General features: G+C 37.7%; 1 protein-coding gene across 1 annotated transcript in view; it reads left to right on the top strand.

The window, feature by feature from the left end:
* Positions 1 to 20,753, top strand: part of LOC149744375 (dystrophin-like) — a 360,000-nt gene that overhangs the window by 20,447 nt on the left and 318,800 nt on the right. Inside the window, exon 4 of the mRNA XM_089904941.1 lies at positions 13,254 to 13,465. Within this exon, the coding sequence (XP_089761067.1) occupies positions 13,254 to 13,465 (212 nt within the window). The remainder of the gene's footprint in view (positions 1 to 13,253; positions 13,466 to 20,753) is intronic.

Genomic DNA, 20,753 nt, shown 5'->3' on the forward strand with positions numbered 1-20,753 from the left:
CTATCCTTCTCAAACTCTTCCAAAGTATAGCAGAGGGAGGAACACTCCCAAACTCATTCTATGAGGCCACCATCACCCTGATACTGAAACCAGACAAAGATGTCACGAAAAAAGAAAACTACTGGCCAGTATCACTGATGAGCATAGATGCAAAAATACTCAACAAAATACTAGCAAACAGAATCCAACAGCACATTAAAAGGATCATACACCGTGATCAAGTGGGGTTTATCCCAGGAATGCAAGGATTTTTCAATATATGCAAATAGATCAGTGTGATACACCATATTAAATTGAAGGATAAAAACCATATGGTCATCTCAGTAGTTGCAGAAAAACTTTTGACAAAATTCAACACCGATTTATGATAAAAATCCTCCAGAAAGTAGGCATAGAGGGAACTTACCTCAATATAATATAGGCCATATATGACAAACCCACAGCCAACATCGTTCTCAATGGTGAAACATTGAAACCATTTCCACTAAGATGAGGAACAAGACAAGGGTGTCCACACTCACCACTGTTATTCAACATAGTTTTGAAAGTTTTCGCCACAGCAATCAGAGAAGAAAAAGAAATAAAAGGAATCCAAATTGGAAAAGAAGAAATAAAGCTGTCACTGTTTGCAGTTGGTATGATGCTATACATAGAGATTCCTAAAGATGCTACCAGAAAACTACTAGAGCTAATCAATGAATTTGGTAGAGTAGCAGGATACAAAATTAATGCACAGAAATCTCTTGAATTCCTGTACACTAATGATGAAAAATCTGAAAGAGAAATTAAGGAAACACTCCCATTTACCATTGCAACAAAAAGAATAAAATACCTAGGAGTAAACCTACCTAAGGAGACAAAAGATCTTTATGCAGAAAACTGTAAGACACTGATGAAAGAAATTAAAGATGATACAAACAGATGGAGAGATAGACCATGTTCTTGGACTGGAAGAATCAACATTGTGAAAATAACTATACTACCCAAAGCAATCTACAGATTCAGTGCAATCCCTTTTAAACTGCCAATGGCATTTTTCACAGAACTAGATGAAAAAATTTCACAATTTGCATGGAAACACAAAGGACCCCGAATAGCCAAAGCAATCTTGAGAAAGAGAAATGGAGCTGGAGGAATCAGGCTCCATGACTTCAGACTATACTACAAAGCTACAGTAACCGAGACAGTATGGTACTGACACAAAAACAGAAATATAGATCAATGGAACAGGTTAGAAAGCCCAGAGATAAACCTACACACATATAGTCACCTTATCTTTGATAAAGGAGGGAAGAATATACAATGGAGAAAAGACAGCCCTTCAATAAGTGGTGCTGAGACAACTGGACAGCTACATGTAAAAGAATGAAATTAGAACACTCCCTAACACTATACACAGAAATAAACTCAAAATGGGTTAAAGACCTAAATGTAAGGCCAGACACTATAAAACTCTTAGAGGAAAATATAGGCAGAACAGTCTGTGACATACATCACAGCAAGATTTTTTTTGACCCACCTCGTAGAGAAATGGAAATAAAAACAAAAATAAACAAATGGGGCCTAATGAAATTTAATAGCTTTTGCACAGCAAAGGAAACCACAAACAAGACGAAAAGACCACCCGCAGAGTGGGAGAAAATATCTGCAAATGAAGCAACTGACAAAAGATTAATCTTCAAAATATACAAGAAGCTCATGCAGCTCAATATCAAAAAAATAAACAACCCAATCCAAAAATGGGCAGAAGATCTAGATAGACATTCTCCAAAGAAGATATACAGATTGGCAACAAACACGTGAAAGAATGCCCAACATCACTAATTATTAGAGAAATGCAAATCAAAACTACAATGAGGTATCACCTCACACCCGTCAGAATGGGCAACATCAAAAAGTCTACAAACAGTAAATGCTGGAGAGGGTGTGGAGAAAAGGGAACCCTCTTGCACTGTTGGTGGGAATGTAAACTGACACAGCCACTATGGAGAACAGTATGGAGACTCCTTAGAAAACTAAAAATAGAACTACCGTATGACCCAGCAATCCCATTACTGGGTGTATACCCTGAGAAATCCATAATTCAAAAAGAGTCATGTACCACAATGTTCATTGCAGCTCTATTTACAGTAGCCAGGACATGGAAGCAACCTAAGGGTCCATTGACAGATGAATGGATTAAGAAGATGTGGCCCATATATACAGTGGAATATTGCTCAGCCATAAAGAGAAATGAAGTTGAGTTATTTGTAGTGAGGTCGATGGATGTGGAGTCAATCATACAGAGTGAAGTAAGTCAGGAAGAGAAAAACAAACACTGTATGCTAACACATATATATGGAATCTAAAAAAAAAAAGGTTTTGGAGAACTTAGGGGCAGGAGAGGAATAAAGACACAGATTTAGAAAATAGACTTGAGGACACGGGTGGTGGGGGGAGTGTAAGCTAGGACGAAGTGAGAGAGTGTCATGGATATATATGCAGTACCAAATGTAAAATAGATAGCTAGTGGGAAGCAGTCACATAGCACAGGGAGGTCAGCTCGTTGCTTTGTGACCACCTAGGGGGGTGGAATAGGGAGGGTGGGAGGGAGACACAAGAGGCAGGGTATATGGGTATATATGTGTACATTATAGCTGATTCACTTTGTTATACAGCAGAAAGTAACACAACATTGTAAAGCAATTATACTCCAATAAAGATGTTTAAAAAAAGATTAAAAAATTAAAATGTCGGGCTTCCCTGGTGGCACAGTGGTTGAGAGTCCACCTGCCAATGCAGGGGACATGGGTTCGTACCCCAGTCCGGGAACATCCCACATGCTGCGGAGCGGCTAGGCCCGTGAGCCATGGCCGCTGAGCCTGCGCGTCCAGAGCCTGTGCTCCGCAATGGGAGAGGCCACAACAGTGAGAGGCCCGCGTACCGCAAAAAAAAATTTTTTTAAATAAAATAAAATGTCAAAGAAAAAAAAAAGAGGGAAATGTGAAAGACTTAATCCAGTGTTCAAATTATATAGACCTGAAATGCAATAAAGAGACAATTATTGCTTTTAGAGAAGAAAGACTCAAGGTCCTGGCTAGGGGTTAACTTTGAAAGTAGTAATTTTACATCTTTCTGAAAAGGAAACATGGATATTTGAAACAGTATACATGGACAATTCATTTAGCAGTTATCAAAAGTATACCATGTGCCAAGCACTGAGCTGTGCCCTGAGAAATTTTTTAAATGAATAAAATCCTAACTTAGACTAGGTTCCCCCAGAAGCTGACCTTGAAACAATGATTTAAGTAATGGTGATTTCCTTGTGTGGTGGTCCCTGGAAGTACCAGTAGGGGAGTAGGACAGTGAAATGTGTAAAGGAAAGAAGCCAATAATTGAGCCAGTTACTGAGCAGGTTATTGCTGTGGGCAGCTAGAGGGCAGCCCCAATGAATGAAGTGTAGGAGATAGTGAAAAATGCACCTGACAGTTGTCACCAAGAAGGGGCAGTTATCTCCGCGCTCTCATCCATCATTGGCTGATTGACTTGTCAGTTCTCTACAGTAAGATTTCTACCAGTCTTTAGCTGTATGGTCTTCAGGAAGTTTCTTGTGGTCAAAGCCAGTGGATACTTTCGGCATGGGCTTTGGGAAATCTGACTGCTTGGGTCTAAGTGTTGGCTCTTCCACTCACTATCTGTATGACCTTAGGCCAGTTCTTTAACATGGTCCCTATTTCTTCATCTGTTAAATGAGGAGAACAGCAACAACAATAACAACACAAGCAATTATACCTACCTCATAAGATTTTCATGATGATTAAATGAGTTAATACAGGTAAAGAGCTTAAAACAGTGCCTTGAGCAGAGTGGGTATTCAAATAATGTTTTATTATGATTTTTATTAGCTCTTGTGACATCTATGGTATTTAAAATGTTAACCACACTTGGGTTTGTGAAATTTTCTCTTATCCACATTTCTATGGAAGGGCACTTTCCAAGTGATCCTCCTGCCTCTCTAGCCATTCATCCATGTTATTGACTATTGACGCTGTATTCTGTGTTTATGTGTTATATTTTTCAGGACTCCATCTTTAACCCTCTTTTGCTCAATCTATACCCCATACCAATGAGAATGTGTTCCTCTTAATGGCTTCAGTTTTTACTTCTCTCCAGTGATTTCTAATCTTGGATTTCTCTGTCTTCCAAAATATGCAGCTATGCCATAGCACCTTCAGTCCAGCTGACTAAAATGATAGTCCTATGTGAAAGATCCTCAAAACTTTTCACTGAATAGGTGTAGGATTGAACTCATTATCTTTTCCCTAGAACTGTTGATCTTTATTCCTCGAGTAGATGGTAAATAACACTTCCATCTAACAGGTACCAACCAACCAGAAGCCAGGGAATCTGTCTTAGACTCCTTTGTTTCCCCAGTGCTTGGCCTAATGCCTGGTATCCAGTAGCTGGTAAATAAAATGGTAACTGGCAGGATGGATAGACAGGTGTGAATGGAGGGGTAGCTAGATTGTTGAGTGAGTCTGTAACTATAAATCTGTTTCTTTAAGTATTATCTCATGATCAAGTACAGTTGAAGGTCAAGGATGAGAAAGCACATCTTTAGTGGGACGCACACCCAGTAAACCATTTTCTCTTGCTAAATTGTACACACGTGACCCCTTTGGGATGAAAACCTCCATTGCTGTGATTGAACAGGCATTCAAATGGTATGTTTGTCTGAAATAATGTTATAGGGTATAAAAGTTTCCTCCTTTTTCCACAAGTAAGAAATATCTACCCACATGATAGGAGAAACTACTTCTTTCTCATATCAAGTGATGGCCTAAAAATATAGATTATGTCTACCCTATTGAAATGAATTTAGGATGTAGAAAATGTTCACTGGCATGAATGCAAATGGCTTACCATGTTTTTGTCAAAAATACTAGGCGTTCTAAACATTTTGATAGCATAGTAAAATGTCACTAATTAAGGCTGATTAAGGCAAATTGTAATCGTCGGCTTTTAGAGGAAAGTCAATTTCATTATTTGCAAATACATGTAATACGTATATAACAATAGGCCAAGGAAAACGAGGTGCCAGCTATGCATAATTAAGTAGCCTGCTGTGATAAGTTGGAAAATGGTTTGTAATTGTGTTATTAGTTGTTTCTATGATTGATAAGAAAATATTCCAGAACACTTAAAGACTCTTTTACTAATATTTTAAATAGCTTTTTTTATAATAGCACTTACACTAGTAGTTTTGTAAACTAAAGATTAAATAGACTCATAACTGTAGATCTCAACTATAATAAGTGCTATACTACCCAGTGGGTGAACAACAGCAGTGCAACAAGAAAAAACAAATGGTGCTCAAAGATTATAAGGAGTTATTGACATTTAAACAGGTTGACATGTTAACCAAAGTTGGAAGGTGATATGTTGACTGGGTTTGCAATGCATAGCAAGCACGCAAACCAAAATGAAACTGATAAAAACAGTACCTGTAATGAATGTCACTTACTTGGTTTTACCTATTCTAGGTACCACAATCTTTAATTCATGTCACAATCAGTAGTCTTGTAGGGTCTGTTTAGTACTGATGGTTATTTACAAAATATCTCAGGTACTTCTTTAACTCATAACTTCTTATAACTTTAGGGAGGCAACAGCAGGTTTAATTAAGAAAGACTAAGCTTATGTCGTGAAATAAGAAGCACGGGGGCTTCCCTGGTGGCGCAGTGGTTGAGAGCCTGCCTGCCGATGCAGAGGACGCGGGTTCGTGCCCCGGTCCGGGAAGATCCCACATGCCGCGGAGTGGCTGGGCCCGTGGGCCATGGCCGCTAAGCCTGCGCGTCCGGAGCCTGTGCTCTGCGATGGGAGAGGCCGCAGCGGTGAGAGGCCCGTGTACTGCAAAAAACAAAACAAAACAAAACAAAAAATAAAATAAAAAGAAGCGCAAGACTGTGCCATATACGTTTTATTTGTCTATTGCCCTTCTCTACCTCGCTCTCTACTCTGGGTGGTTGATCTGTGTCATCATTGGTCTCCCGTGCCCTCTGGCTTCCAATTGGTTTAGCCACTGGGGAGCCCTGGTAGGAAATTGAAGAGAGAGGGCAGAGAGGTCAGAGTATTTATTCTTCTAGTTCCCTACCCGTGAATTTGCTTCAGGCTGACTCTGTCCCTTGATAAAAGGTTACTGCTCTTCTCAAGGTGGTTTCTCCTCATGATTCTCAGCTCCTGGCCACTTCTCCCTCCCCTGATTTCTTGGGCCTAGATGTACTAACAGCTCCACTGCTGCAAGGCCTAGTTTCTTATATTAAATTTGGTGATTTTCCTACACTCTGATTATGTTATAATTTGTTCCTTTGTCAATAAATCTCTCAGATTATCCAGGCCAGATCACAGAGGAATGTGTATATCAAGCTAAGATATTCCAGAGGACCGTGGGGAGACATTAAAGGGTTTAAATGAGAGAGTGGGGTGATCAGATTTATATTAGTTATTACTATGTCTACAGTGTAGACGTTACATTGGAAAGTGGAGACTTGAGGCAGAGGAACTATGTACAGTCTATTGCAAACATGTAGACAGAAAATGTTGGAGCTTTGCCATGGAAACGTGTGGAAAGAAGAAAGGAGTCCTGTATGAGAAAACTTAGTAACCAATTATACATGGTATTTGGTGAGGCTTAGGGAAAAATCTAGAATGTCTGTCAGATTTCCTGCTTAAGGAGTAAAGTAAGTGGTGGTTTTATTACCTGTTTTCTATGGCATTATTTCCATTTTATGAAGTCAGCTTAAAATGAAGATCATGTAGTCCTCAAAGAAAAGAAAAAGCAATCTTGTTATGTTTATTTTTAATATTCTAAAATAAAGTATTCCAGAGAAAAATCTATAGGGAATCTCCATCTTTGACTCACAATGATACCAGAAAATAGCCTCGATGTAAGCCTGTCCTACTTACAGAATATAACTGTCATTGTTACAAGAAGTTTCCAATGTGCCTATCTGGTCTCGGATTGCCGCAGAAAAAAAGTTTTGAGAGCAAGTGGTTTATTTGGGAGTTGAGAGAAATATCAATAGGGGAATGAGAAAGTGAGACAGGTAAGGCAAGACAGCCAGTAAAGGATGGTACATAATCAAGCAGGTTACCACTATGACCCGCTAGAGCTTTATCCCACTGGGAGAACTCTGGAACCCTTATAAATCACATACCTCACAGATATTTCCCATAGCAAAAGTGTGCTAGAATATTCATACCCTAATGACTACCATCAGTCATTGGTTACAGGCTGTTCCTGGGGGGTAAGGTGGTGGGAGACTGGGCAAGGGAGCCTCAATTCCTTAGTGTATCTAGCCTACCACTTAGATGGCAAAGCAAACTTTATGACAACACAAAGCCTACAAAGAATGAAATGTCAGTGATGGTATTGGAGGTCAGGCTGTTGGGCAATGAAGTGATAGGGGCGAGGGGATGTGGGCATTCTGCTATAGGAGCTTTCGGAAAGATTACTCATATTTGGCCCTAAAGATTAAGAAAAGACACAGTTAGAGAGGGCAGACAGCAGAAGCAAGAAGAACTACAATCCTGCAGCCTGTGGAACAAAAAATACATTCATAGAAAGATAGACAAGAAGAAAAGGCAGCGGGCTATGTACCAGATGAAGGAACAAGATAAAACCCCAGAAAAACAAGTAAATGAAGTGGAGACAGGCAACCTTCCAGAAAAAGAATTCAGAATAATGATAGTAAAGATGATCCAGGACTTCAGAAAAAGAATGGAGGCAAAGATCGAGAAGATGCAAGAAATGTTTAACAAACACCTAGAACAATTAAAGAACGAACACCTAGAAGAATAAAAGAACAAACAAACAGAGATGAACAATACAATAACTGAAATGAAAAATACACTAGAAAGAATCAATAGCAGAATAACTGAGGCAGAAGAATGGGTAAGTGACCTGGAAGACAGAATGGTGGAATTTACTGCCATGGAACAGAATAAAGAAAAAAGAATGAAAAGAAGCAAAGACAGCCTAAGAAACCTCTGGGACAACATTAAATGCAACAACATTCACATTATAGGGGTCCCAGAAGGAGAAGAGAGAGAGAAAGGACCTGAGAAAATATTTGAAGAGATTACAGTTGAAAACTTCCCTAACACGGAAAAGGAAATAGCCACCCAAGTCAAGTCCAGGAAGCGCAGAGAGTCCCATACAGGATAAACCCAAGGAGAAATGCACCAAGACACATAGTAATCAAATTGACAAAAATTAAAGACAAAGAAAAATAATTGAAAGCAACAAGGGAAAAACAACAAGTAACATACAAGGGAACTCCCATAAGGTTAACAGCTGATTTCTCAGCAGAAGCTCTACAAGCCAGAAGGGAGTGGCATGATACATTAAAAGTGATGAAAGGGAAGAACCTACAACCAAGATTACTCTCCCCAGCATGGATCTCATTCACCTTCAGTGGAGAAATCAAAAGCTTTACAGACAAGCAAAAGCTAAGAGAATTCAGCACCACCAAACCAGCTCTACAACAAATGCTACAGGAATTTCTCTAAGTGGGAAACACGAGAAGAAAAGGACCTACAAAAGCAAACCCATAACAGTTGAAAAAATGGTACTAGGAACATACATATGGATAATTACCTTAAACGTGAATGGATTAAATGCTCCAACCAAAAGACACAGGATTGCTGAATGGATACAAAACCAAGACCCATATATATGCTGTCTACAAGAGACCCACTTCAGACCTAGGGACACATACAGACTGAAAGTGATGGGTTGGAAGAAGATACTCCCCGCAGATGGAAATCAAAAGAAAGGTGGAGTAGCAATACTCATATCAGATAAAATAGACTTTAAAATAAAGAATGTTATAAGAGACAAGGAAGGTCACTACATAATGATCAAGGGATTAATCCAAGAAGAAGATATAACAATTATAAATATATATGCACCCAACATAGGAGCACCTCAATACATAAGGCAACTGCTAACAGCTCTAAAAGAGGGAATCGACAGTAACACAATCATAGTAGGGGACTTTAACACCACACTTTCACCAATGGACAGATCATCCAAAATGAATATAATTAAGGAAACAGATGCTTTAAATGACACAATAGACCAGATAGATTTAATTGATATTTATAGGACATTCCATCCCAAAACAGCAGATTACACTTTCTTCTCAAGTGCACATGGAACATTCTCCAAGATAGAGCACATCTTGGGTCACAAATCAAGCCACAGTAAATTTAAGAAAATTGAAATTATATCAAGCGTCTTTTCTGACCACAGCGCTGTGAGAGTAGAAATGAATTATTGGGAAAAAAACGTAAAAAACACAAACACATGGAGGCTAAACAATATGTTACTAAATAACCAAGAGATCACTGAAGAAACCAAAGAGGAAATCAGAAAATACCTAGAGACAAATGACAACGAAAACACGATGATCCAAAACCTATAGGATGCAGCAAAAGCAGTTCTGAGAGGGAAGTTTATAGCAATATAAGCCTACCTCAAGAAACAAGAAAAATCTCAAGTAAACAATCTAAGCTTACACCTAAAGGAACCAGAGAAAGAAGAACAAACAAAATCTGAAGTTAGTAGAAGGAAAGAAATCATAAAGATCACAACAGAAATAAATGAAATAGAAACAAAACAGTAGCAAAGATCAATAAAACGAAAAGCAGGTTCTTTGCCAAGGTAACCAAAACAGATAAAACATTACCCAGACTCATCAAGAAAAAGAGGGAGAGGACTCAAATCAATAAAAAGTAATGAAAAAGGAGAAGTTACAACAGACACCACAGAAATACAAAGCATCCTAAGAGATTATTATAAGCAACTCCATGCCAATAAAATGGACAACCTGGAAGAAATGGACAAATTCTTAGAAAGGTATAACCTTCCAAGACTGAACCATGAAGAAATAGAAAATATGAACAGACCAATCACAAGTAATGAAATTGAAACTGTGATTAAAAATCTTCCAACAAACAAAAGTCCAGCACCAGATGGCTTCACAGGTGAATTCTGTCAAACATTTAGAGAAGAGCAACACCCATCCTTCTCAAACTCTTCCAAAGAATTGCAGAGGGAGGAATACTCCCAAACTCATTCTATGAGGCCACCATCACCCTGATACCAAAACCAGACAAGATACTACAAAAAAGAAAATTACAGACCAATGTCACTCCTGAATATAGTTGTGAAAATCCTCAAGAAATTATTAGCAAACAGAATCCAACAACACATTAAAAGGATTATACACCATGATCAAGTGGGATTTATCCCAGGGATGCAAGGATTCTTCAATATATGCAAATCAATCAATGTGAAACACCATATTAGCAGATTGAAGAATAAACACCATATCATCATCTCAATAGATGCAGAAAAAGCTTCTGACAAAGCTCAACACCCATTTATGATAAAAACTCTCCAGAAAGTGGGCATAAAACAAACCTACTTCAACATAATAAAAGCCATATATGACAAACCCACAGCAAACATCATTCTCAATGGTGAAAACCTGAAAACATTTCCTCTAAGATCAGGAACAACACAAGAATGTCCACTCTCACCACTGTTATTCAACATAATTTTGGAAGTGCTAGCCAGAGCAATCAGAGAAGGAAAAGAAATAAAAGGAATACAAATTGGAAAAGAAGAAGTAAAACTGTCAGTATTTGCAGATGACATGATAATATACATAGAAAATCATAAAGATGCCACCAGAAAACTACTAGAGCTAATCAATGAATTTGGTAAAGTTGCAGGATACAAAATTAATGCACAGATATCTCTTGCATTCCTATACAATAATTATGAAAATTCTGAAAGAGAAATTAAGAAAACACCACCATTTACCATTGCAACAAAAAGAATAAAATATCTAGGAATAAACCTACCTAGGGAGACAAAAGCCCTGTATGCAGAAAACTATAAGACACTGATGAAAGAAATTAAAGATGATACCAACAGATGGAGGGATATACCATGTTCTGGGATTGGAATTATCAATATTGTGAAAATGACTATACTACCGAAAGCAATCTACAGATTCAATGCAATCCCTATCAAAATACCAATGGCATTTTTTACAGAACTAGAACAAAAAATCTTAAAATTTGTATGGAGACACAAAAGACCCCAAAGAGCCAAAACAGTCTTGAGGGGAAAAACCAGAGTTGGAGGAATCAAACTGCCTGACTTAAGGCTATACTACAAAGCTACAGTAATCAAGACACTATGGTACTGGCACAGAAAAAGAAATACAGATCAATAGAACAGCATAGAAAGCCCAGAGATAACCCCACACACCTATGGTCATCTAATCTATGACAAAGGAGGCAAGAATATACAATGGATAAAAGACAGCCTCTTCAATAAGTGGTGCTGGCAAAACTGGACAGCTACATGTCAAAGAATGAAAGTAGAACAGTCCCTAACACCATACACAAAAATAAGCTCAAAAGGCATTAGAAACCTAAATGTAAGACCGGGCACTATAATACTCTTAGAGGAAAACATAGGAAGAACGCTCTTTGACCTAAATCACAGCAATATCTTTTTTGATCCACCTCCTAGAGTAATGGAAATAAAAACAAAAATAAACAAATGGGACCTAATGAAACTTAAGAGCTTTTGCAAAGCAAAGGAAACTACAAACAAGATGAAAAGACAACCCTCAGAATGGGAGAAAATATTTGCAGATGAATCAACAGACAAAGGATTAATTTCCAAAATATACAAACAGCTCATGCAGCTCAATATTAAAAAAACAACCCAATCCAAAAATGGGCAGAAGACCTAAGTAGACATTTCTCCAAAGAAGACATACAGATGGCTAAGAAGCACATGAAAAGCTGCTCAACATCACCAGTTAGAAGGGGCATCATCAGAAAATCTAGAAACAACAAATGCTGGAGAGGGTGTGGAGAAGAGGGAACCCTCCTGGCACTGTTGGTGGGAATGTAAATTGATACAGCCACTATGGAGAACAGTATGGAGGTTCCTTAAAAACTAAAAATAGAACTACCATACCACCCAGCAATCCCACTACTGGGTATATACCCAGAAAAAAACGTAATTCAAGAAGACACATGCACCTCAATGTTCATTTAACACTATTTACAATAGCCAGGTTATGGAAGCAACCTAAATGCCCATCAGCAGACGAGTGGATAAAGGAGATGTGGTACATGTATACAATGGAATATTACTCAGCCATGGAAAGGAATGAAACTGGGTCATTTGTAGAGACGTGGATGGTTCTAGAGACTGTCATACAGAGTGAAGTAAGTCAGAAAGAGAAAAACAAATATCGTATATTAATGCATATATGTGGAACCTAGAAAAATGGTACAGTTGAACTGGTTTGCAGGGCAGAAATAGAGACACAGATGTAGAGAACAAACATATGGACACCAAGCGGGGAAAGGGGTGGGGAGGGGAGTGGTGGTGGTGTGATGAATTGGGAGATTGGGATTGACATATATACACTAATATATATAAAATGCATAAGAACCTGCTCTATAAAAAAATAAACTTCTACAATTCAAAAAAAAAAGTAGTTTGAAGATTGCAGGAACATCCTAGGTAAAAATGGAAATTAAGGTGTGAACTACATCACTAGGAAGAGCATGAAAAGATAGATTCAGGGGAACCTGTTTGTGTGGATGAAAAGGAGAAGAAGGCGTATGATTTAGATATGTCCTACTTGGGGCTGAGTAAATGGTTATGACATTTGCAGTTAGGAAGTGAGAAAAATCAGGTTAGTCAACATGTTGGCACAGTGACTGAGGAAGAGAGAATAAGTAACAGGCTCTTTTTTTAGAAAGAAAGAGTTCCTTTTCTATAGGTTCTGTTTTAGACATGTAGTGCTTGAGATGCTTTAGGGGATATTATGTGAAAAGGTCTTGCATTCAGTTATACGACTGTGTTAATGTACTATGTTAATACATGTTTTATCCTGCTTTTAAAACAACAAAAAAGGAATAGACACAGTTAAATTTTCACATGTACTATTGATGTTCTAGATCACCTTCAGGAAGTTGGTTTAACAAAAACTTATGTTTGCCTTTGAAAAAAGTAAGAAATTCCATTGTCCATCATCCTAGCTGTAACACAATGAGCAATTTCTTTTATAAGTAATATAAAATGTGAGATAATATTTGGATGTTAAATTTCAAATGTCTCCTCCAGAGTAACATTTACTCCCATGTATTCATTTTTCCTTCTTTTCCAGTTGAAAGAATTCAGAGTCAGTGGGATGAAGTACAGGAACACCTTCAGAACCGGAGGCAACAGTTGAATGAAATGTTAAAAGATTCAACACAATGGCTGGAAGCTAAGGAAGAAGCTCAGCAGGTCTTGGGGCAGGCCGGAGCCAAGCTTGAGTCATGGAAGGAGGGTCCCTACACAATGGATGCAATCCAAAGGAAAATCACAGAAACCAAGGTTAGTATCAAAGATATGTTCTTAAAATAAAATACACTGGATAAAATTATATCATGGATTAAAATCTACTGATTTTTAATGTTAATTTATGAAAAGAAAGCAAGCTGAAATGAACAGTAGTCTTTGCAGTCAAAGTAAAGTAGAGATTAGAGGAAAATTGATGGCTAATATCAATGTTAAAATTAATTTTGTTTAATAAATTAGATACAATGGTGTGGTTTTCACATTGCATCATCTTTTAAGATCACTTCAAAATTGTTGCACGTACTTCTGTAGTATCATGAAGTCAATCAGATGGACTTAATTCCTTCTTAGAAAAAGTAACAGGTCTACTCCTTCCTACTTTATTTGAGGGCACTGAATGGAGAAGGGAAGGGTGGATATGAGAATAAGGTAGGGATAAGGTGTACTCCCACTTTCTCCTCCCATTTTCTGACCTCCAGCCCAACTTCCCTTCTTTCTCTTCCTTTTCTTCTTCTTCCTCTCTCCCCGCCCCTCAAACTTCATCATATATTTGTCCACTTAATAATCTAGAACTTTTCAGGATAAATGAAACAGAAAAAGGAAAGGAAAGGAAATTTGTTTGACTATGTATTATCAAGCACCCTGCATGGTACTTCCTAAATATTGAATCCTTTCAAACCTCATATTTATAGGTCAGTTTGGAAAGACCTTAAATGCTAAACAATGGGTAGTCCTTAGAGGATTTTAAGCAGAGAAGTGGCATAGTGAAAACTTGATCACATTGATGAAAACACTCTATAGGGTTTTTTTCTGGTAGGAAAAGGCCTTCTGCTAAACGCGTATTTGAATCTCAAATTGCCTATGTCATCTGAGAAAAAAGCCATATAGTTTTCTTGCATGGAATGGCTCCCATTTCTAAATTAATCATTGTTTAGACTGTGCTAAGCCACATAGCATATTTATTTACACTAGGTTTATTTGAAAAATAAACCCTGAAATCTCAGTAGCTGAATACAATGGTGATTAATTCCTTGGTTGTGTCATAGTTCAATAGAGGTCAAAGAACCCTTCTTGGGAGCTCTCTCCTAAATGGTGACTTGGGGGTCCAAACCTTTCTAATTTTATCAAACTATAATTTTAAAATCATGGCTGCCCAAAGTCACCACAGAAGAGTAAGAGAGAATGTGGTCAAAACATGGGGTTTTATGGCCAGGCCTCGAGATTATGGACATCACTTCCACCCAAAACCCATTGACCAGAACTTGTTCCCAATTTAATTTCAGGAAGAATAAATGGGAATAATGAACTAGTGAGCTTTTAGCCAGTCCTTGTCATAGCTAGTTTTCCAAAGGGTCTGAACAGCAATGAGGACAGGATTTTTATTATATGACAAGAATGTTAGAAAGCCACATAGGATTTTACAAACTTATCAGTACCTCTGTTGGAGGCAACATCTAGACGAATAAAAATTCTCTCTTTCACAAGATACTTTTTACCACTAAGATTTTCTCCCTTTGATGAGCATAGATGAATTAGGAATTTCTAATGATGGTTTTTCCAAATTTTCACTTGACTATGTGAAACATAGAATCCATGTGGTTATTCTTTAGGGTTCTGGTCTTATCCATCGTGCACTCAGTATGTTATGCTATTTCTTTTTTCCTCTCAAAAATTTAGGGCTCTATGAATCTAGCGGATCACAGAGCAAAGTGGTTAACTGGTCAGGAGGAATTACCAGGGAAAAATAATTTGGATTGGACCCTTGAGTTAGATGAGGGAAAGGAGAGATGAGAGGCATATAGAGACAGAGTTGATCAGGGCAACAAGACTCTGAAATTTGGCAATTGAGAAATACTCTTTTTTTTTTTTTTTTTTTTTTTTCTTTTTGGCGGTACGCGGGCCTCTCACTGCTGTGGCCTCTCCCGTTGCGGAGCACAGACTCCGGACGCACAGGCTCAGCAGCCATGGCTTACGGGCCCAGCCGCTCCGCGGCATGTGGGATCTTCCCAGACTGGGGCACGAACCCGTGTCCCCTGCATTGGCAGGTGGACTGTCAACCACTGCGCCACCAGGGAAGCCCGAGAAATACTCTTAAAACATACAGGAATCCTAAAGTGATAGCAAGAATGATTTGGGTTTAATAGCTTTTGGAAAAGCAAGGAGCTTTAAATAAGAGACGGGAAGAGTTGCAAAAGAAAATATGAAAGGAGGAAACAAAACAATTTTTTCATCAAAATGAGTAAGGTGTTTTGGACACCTGAAACAAAGACAAGATTGTATTATATTTGCTATCCTTGTCAAACTTTTGAAATAAAAATTTGCTTTTGAATAGTCCATCTAAAACTGCATCTTAAAAATGGCTCAGCCATTATCTTTGGAAACTTATGCTTTTGCTTGTGTTATATGTTTAGGAATTTAATGATATATATTGCTGTAACTTCAGTGTAAGTTCCTAACATAAAGAAGACTAAAGCTGTAATTTTCCTGTCCATTCCTAAATGACATATGCTAAAACGAAAAGTAATGCTAACCCTAATAACTAACATTTAGCGAGCACTTGGCTATTTGTCAAAAACTGTGCTAACCACTTCACATATATTGGCTTATTTCATCGTCCCAAACACTTTCCATGAAAAGTACTACTATTGTTCCCTGTTTACAGATAAGGAAATTGAAAGCCTAGAGGACTTCAGTAACTCCTCTCTAAAAGCAGCAGAGTTGGGATACGAACGCATAGCAATTACTCTTTTTTTTTTTTTTACATCTTTATTGGAGTGTAATTGCTTTACAATGGTGTGTTAGTTTCTGCTTTCTAACAAAGTGAATCAGCGATACATATACACATATCCCCATGTCTCCTCCCTCTTTTGTAAATGACCTCACAGATTTCCTCCTTAACCGGTTGTCTGTGTGGCTAAAACAAATCAAGAAAACACCGTGAGGATCAGAAAGGGAGACCACTGTAGTTGTGAACTGACAAATAAGATTATATTATTGATAAGCCAACAGGTGGAAAATGAAAGCAGTGAAACAGTATATCAGGGAGAAGTTTTCATATTTTGTTTTACTGTGAAAAACTAAAAAGATAATTGCAAATTGTATTCCATTTTTAATGAAACTGCAATGTTTAATTCTTATAAAAGGAGCCTTATAAAATCAGGGAGCCTTATAAAGTGGAGGGCTGCCTTTATGTCTAATGTGTTATCATTCCTGAATGCTATTAGCTGGCTTATCACTTACAATTTTATTTGAGGAAGAAAGTGTGAAAATAGACATATTAGACAATGGTTAATTTGACAAGGATCTCCTTGCTCCATGAATTCTTTCTTAGTCTATGTGTCTAGGGTTAACAAGAGAGCTTGGTGAGCCTCGTAAGGCAGCCATCAGGCTGTCTCTATAGAGTCGGAGAGCTCTGATTACAGCAGCCAGCCTCCTTTGGAGCAGCATCCAAAGGATGATGACTGCCCTCCCTGTGACAATGAAATGGTTTCAAAGCCAACCACCAGCACCGTTACACTCTTTGAAAACTTAAACCAGTCACCATACCTGAGCTAAAGAAAAAAATCACTCATAATTCTGATATTTTCATGATTCATAATTGCTAATCTCTGTCTATAATCTCTTCCATTTCTTTTTTCTTTTTCTTTTTTTTTTTTTTTGGCCGCACCACACGGCTTAAGGGGTTTTAGTTCCCCGACGAGGGATTGAACCCAGGCCCTCGGCAGTGAGAGCATGGAACCCTAATCACTGGACTGCCAGGGAATTCCCCTCTCTTCCATTTCTTATCTACATATTGTTAATTGTCTTCATAATGTAGATAAAATTTTGAATTCTGATTTTAAAGTTAGTATTATATAAAAATATATGTTGCTACATAACTTTTAATAATTATCATTTTTAATTATAATATTTCATTAAGTTCCATCTTTCACCATTTCCCTACTAATTAGACACTTAGAAAACCTCCACTCTTGATTAGAAAAAAAAGTGGAGAAAAAATTGGAATGACAACAGCCCCTTCACAAAGTAGAACTGAAATCTGAGATAGCATCTGGGAAAAGTCCATCTTGAAAGCATAGACAAGGTGGAAGGAGATAGAAACAGTAAGTATTTGGCAGAAGAATAGACTGTAGATAGCCCATCGTGTCAATAATTAATGAGTAGATCATTAAATGATGCCCATAATGTATGTTCAGTTTCTTTCTTTCCTGTATAACTCTTAATTTTTTGGAAACAAAAACATAAGTTGAGTAAGTACTTGATTTTGTTAACTGCATGGCTTCATTTGCTCTTCTACATGGCCCTAGTAAAACAATAATGCTCTTTTGAGATAGAAAGACAGATATTAAGGGAAATCATACAGGATTTCCATCCTAATCAAAATGTCTGCCAAAAGGCTATGGCAGAATCCTATGAGAGATGATGCCATTTAAGTTTCATAAGAGGTAAGATGGTATGCCTTTGGCACCTAAAACTGCGAGCAATGGTCATCATGGGATTTCTTTTTTTTTTTTAACATCTTTATTGGGGTATAATTGCTTTACAATGGGTGTTAGTTTCTGCTTTATAACAAAGTGAATCAGTTATACATATACATATGTTCCCATATCTCTTCCCTCTTACGTCTCCCTCCCTCCCACCCTCCCTATCCCACCCTCTAGGTGGTCACAAAGCACCGAGCTGATATCCCTGTGCTATGCAGCTGCTTCCCACTAGCTATCTACCTTACGTTTGTTAGTGTGTATATGTCCACGCCTCTCTCTCGCTTTGTCACAGCTTACCCTTCCCCCTCCCCATATCCTCAAGTCCGTTCTACAGTAGGTCTGTGTCTTTATTCCTGTCTTACCCCTAGGTACTTCATGACATTTTTTTTTCTTAAATTCCATATATGTGTGTTAGCATACGGTATTTGTCTTTCTCTTTCTGACTTACTTCACTCTGTATGACAGACCCTAGGTCTATCCACCTCATTACAAATAGCTCAATTTCGTTTCTTTTTATGGCTGAGTAATATTCCATTGTATATATGTGCCACATCTTTATCCATTCATCCGATGATGGGCACTTAGGTTGTTTCCATCGCCGGGCTATTGTAAGTAGAGCTGCAATGAACATTTTGGTACATGACTCTTTTTGAATTTTGGTTTTCTCAGGGTATATGCCCAGTAGTGGGATTGCTGGGTCATATGGTAGTTCTGTTTTTACTTTTTTAAGGAACCTCCATACTGTTCTCCATAGTGGCTGAACCAATTCACATTCCCACCAGCAGTGCAAGAGTGTTCCCTTTTCTCCAAACCCTCTCCAGCATTTATTGTTTCTAGATTTTTTGATGATGGCCATTCTGACTGGTATGAGATGATATCTCATTGTAGTTTTGATTTGCATTTCTCTAATGATTAATGATGTTGAGCATTCTTTCATGTGTTTGTTGGCCATCTGTATATCTTCTTTGGAGAAATGTCTATTTAGGTCTTCTGCCCATTTCTGGATTGGGTTGTTTGTTTTTTTTGTTATTGAGCTGCATGAGCTGCTTGTAAATTTTGGAAATTAATCCATTGTCAGTTGCTTCATTTGCAAATATTTTCTCCCATTCTGAGGGTTGTCTTTTGGTCTTGTTTATGGTCTCCTTTTCTGTGCAAAAGCTTTGAAGTTTCATTAGGTCCCATCTGTTTATTTTTGTTTTTATTTCCATTTCTCTAGGAGGTGGGTCAAAAAGGATCTTGCTGTGATTTATGTCATAGAGTGTTCTGCCTATGTTTTCCTCTAAGAGTTAGATAGTTTCTGGCCTTATGTTTAGGTCCTTAATCCATTTTGAGCTTATTTTTGTGTATGGTGTTAGGGAGTGATCTAATCTCATACTTTTACGTGTACCTGTTCAGTTTTCCCAGCACCATTTATTGAAGAGGCTGTCCTTTCTCCACTGTACATTCCTACCTCCTTTATCAAAGATAAGGTGACCATATGTGTGTAGGTTTATCTCTGGGCTTTCTATCCTGTTCCATTGATCTATCTTTCTGTTTTTGTGCCAGTACCATACTGTCTTGATTACTGTAGCTTTGTAGTATAGTTTGAAGTCAGGGAGCCTGATTCCTCCAGCTCCGTGTTTCGTTCTCAAGATTGCTTTGGCTATTCGGGGTCTTTTGTGTTTCCATGCAAATTGTGAAATTTTTTGTTCTAGTGCTGTGAAAAATGCCAGTGGTAGTTTTATAGGGATTGCATTGAATCTATAGATTGCTTTGGGTAGTAGAGTCATTTTCACAATGTTGATTCTTCCAATCCAAGAACATGGTATATCTCTGCATCTATTTGTATCATCTTTAATTGCTTTCATCAGTGTCTTATAGTTTTCTGCATACAGGTCTTTTGTGTCCTTAGGTAGGTTTATTCCTAGATATTTTATTCTTTTTGTTGCAGTGGTAAATGGGAGTGTTTTCTTGATTTCACTTTCAGATTTTTCATCATTAGTGTATAGGAATGCCAGAGATTTCTGTGCATTAATTTTGTATCCTGCTACTTTACCAAATTCATTGATTAGCTCTAGTAGTTTTCTGGTAGCATCTTTAGGATTCTCTATGTATAGTATCATGACATCTGCAAACAGTGACAGCTTTACTTCTTCTTTTCCGATTTGGAGGGATTTCTTTTATTTGGCAGAACCTTGGTTTATTTCACAACCTGTTTCCGGGGCTGTTAAGATTGGTCCAAACTTGCCAGTGGATTCTTTGGAAAAATTATTTCTTGATGATTTTTAACTTTCTTTTCCAGTGTAGAGAGATTTACCCAGGCTCAGAATTTTCATTTATTTTTTTTCCGCTTTCAGCCTTTGAAAGAGAAATTCCTTTTTTGTCTCTCTTGTGATTGCTTTTGTGTCAAATTCAGCATAAAAGCTTTTCAAACGTGACGGCATTAGTTGTTTTGTGCTTGGCTGAGCTAAGAGTACATGAATTCAGTAGAGAAGTGAAATCTTATTTGAGCCTAGCTGGTTTAGCTATATAATACTTAAAACTATCTGAGGTGAGAAACCCAATAGTTTATCAAATTATTAAATAAAGATTTCCAAGGCTGCAAAACATCTGTGTTTTGAAGACATTCTTTAGGGAACTTGAAATGTAGATACACTGTAATCATGTAATTAATTTTAAAAGTTAAACTTGTTATATGTAGTAAATCTGATAGCTATTTGAGGATTGTAAATTATTTTACCAGGGAAGAAACTAATCAGAGAGAACTTTTTTTTTTTCAAATATGGAATTAGAGGCTTGTCATTTTCATTATTTGAGGGGATGGGTGGCATTAGATAGTATCCTTATCTACCAAAAAGATA

This window comes from Delphinapterus leucas, chromosome X, assembly GCF_059928025.1.
Source record: "Delphinapterus leucas isolate spDelLeu-1000000601 "Yukka" chromosome X, BTC_Dleu_Yukka2, whole genome shotgun sequence".
In the NCBI taxonomy this organism is placed as follows: domain Eukaryota; kingdom Metazoa; phylum Chordata; class Mammalia; order Artiodactyla; family Monodontidae; genus Delphinapterus; species Delphinapterus leucas.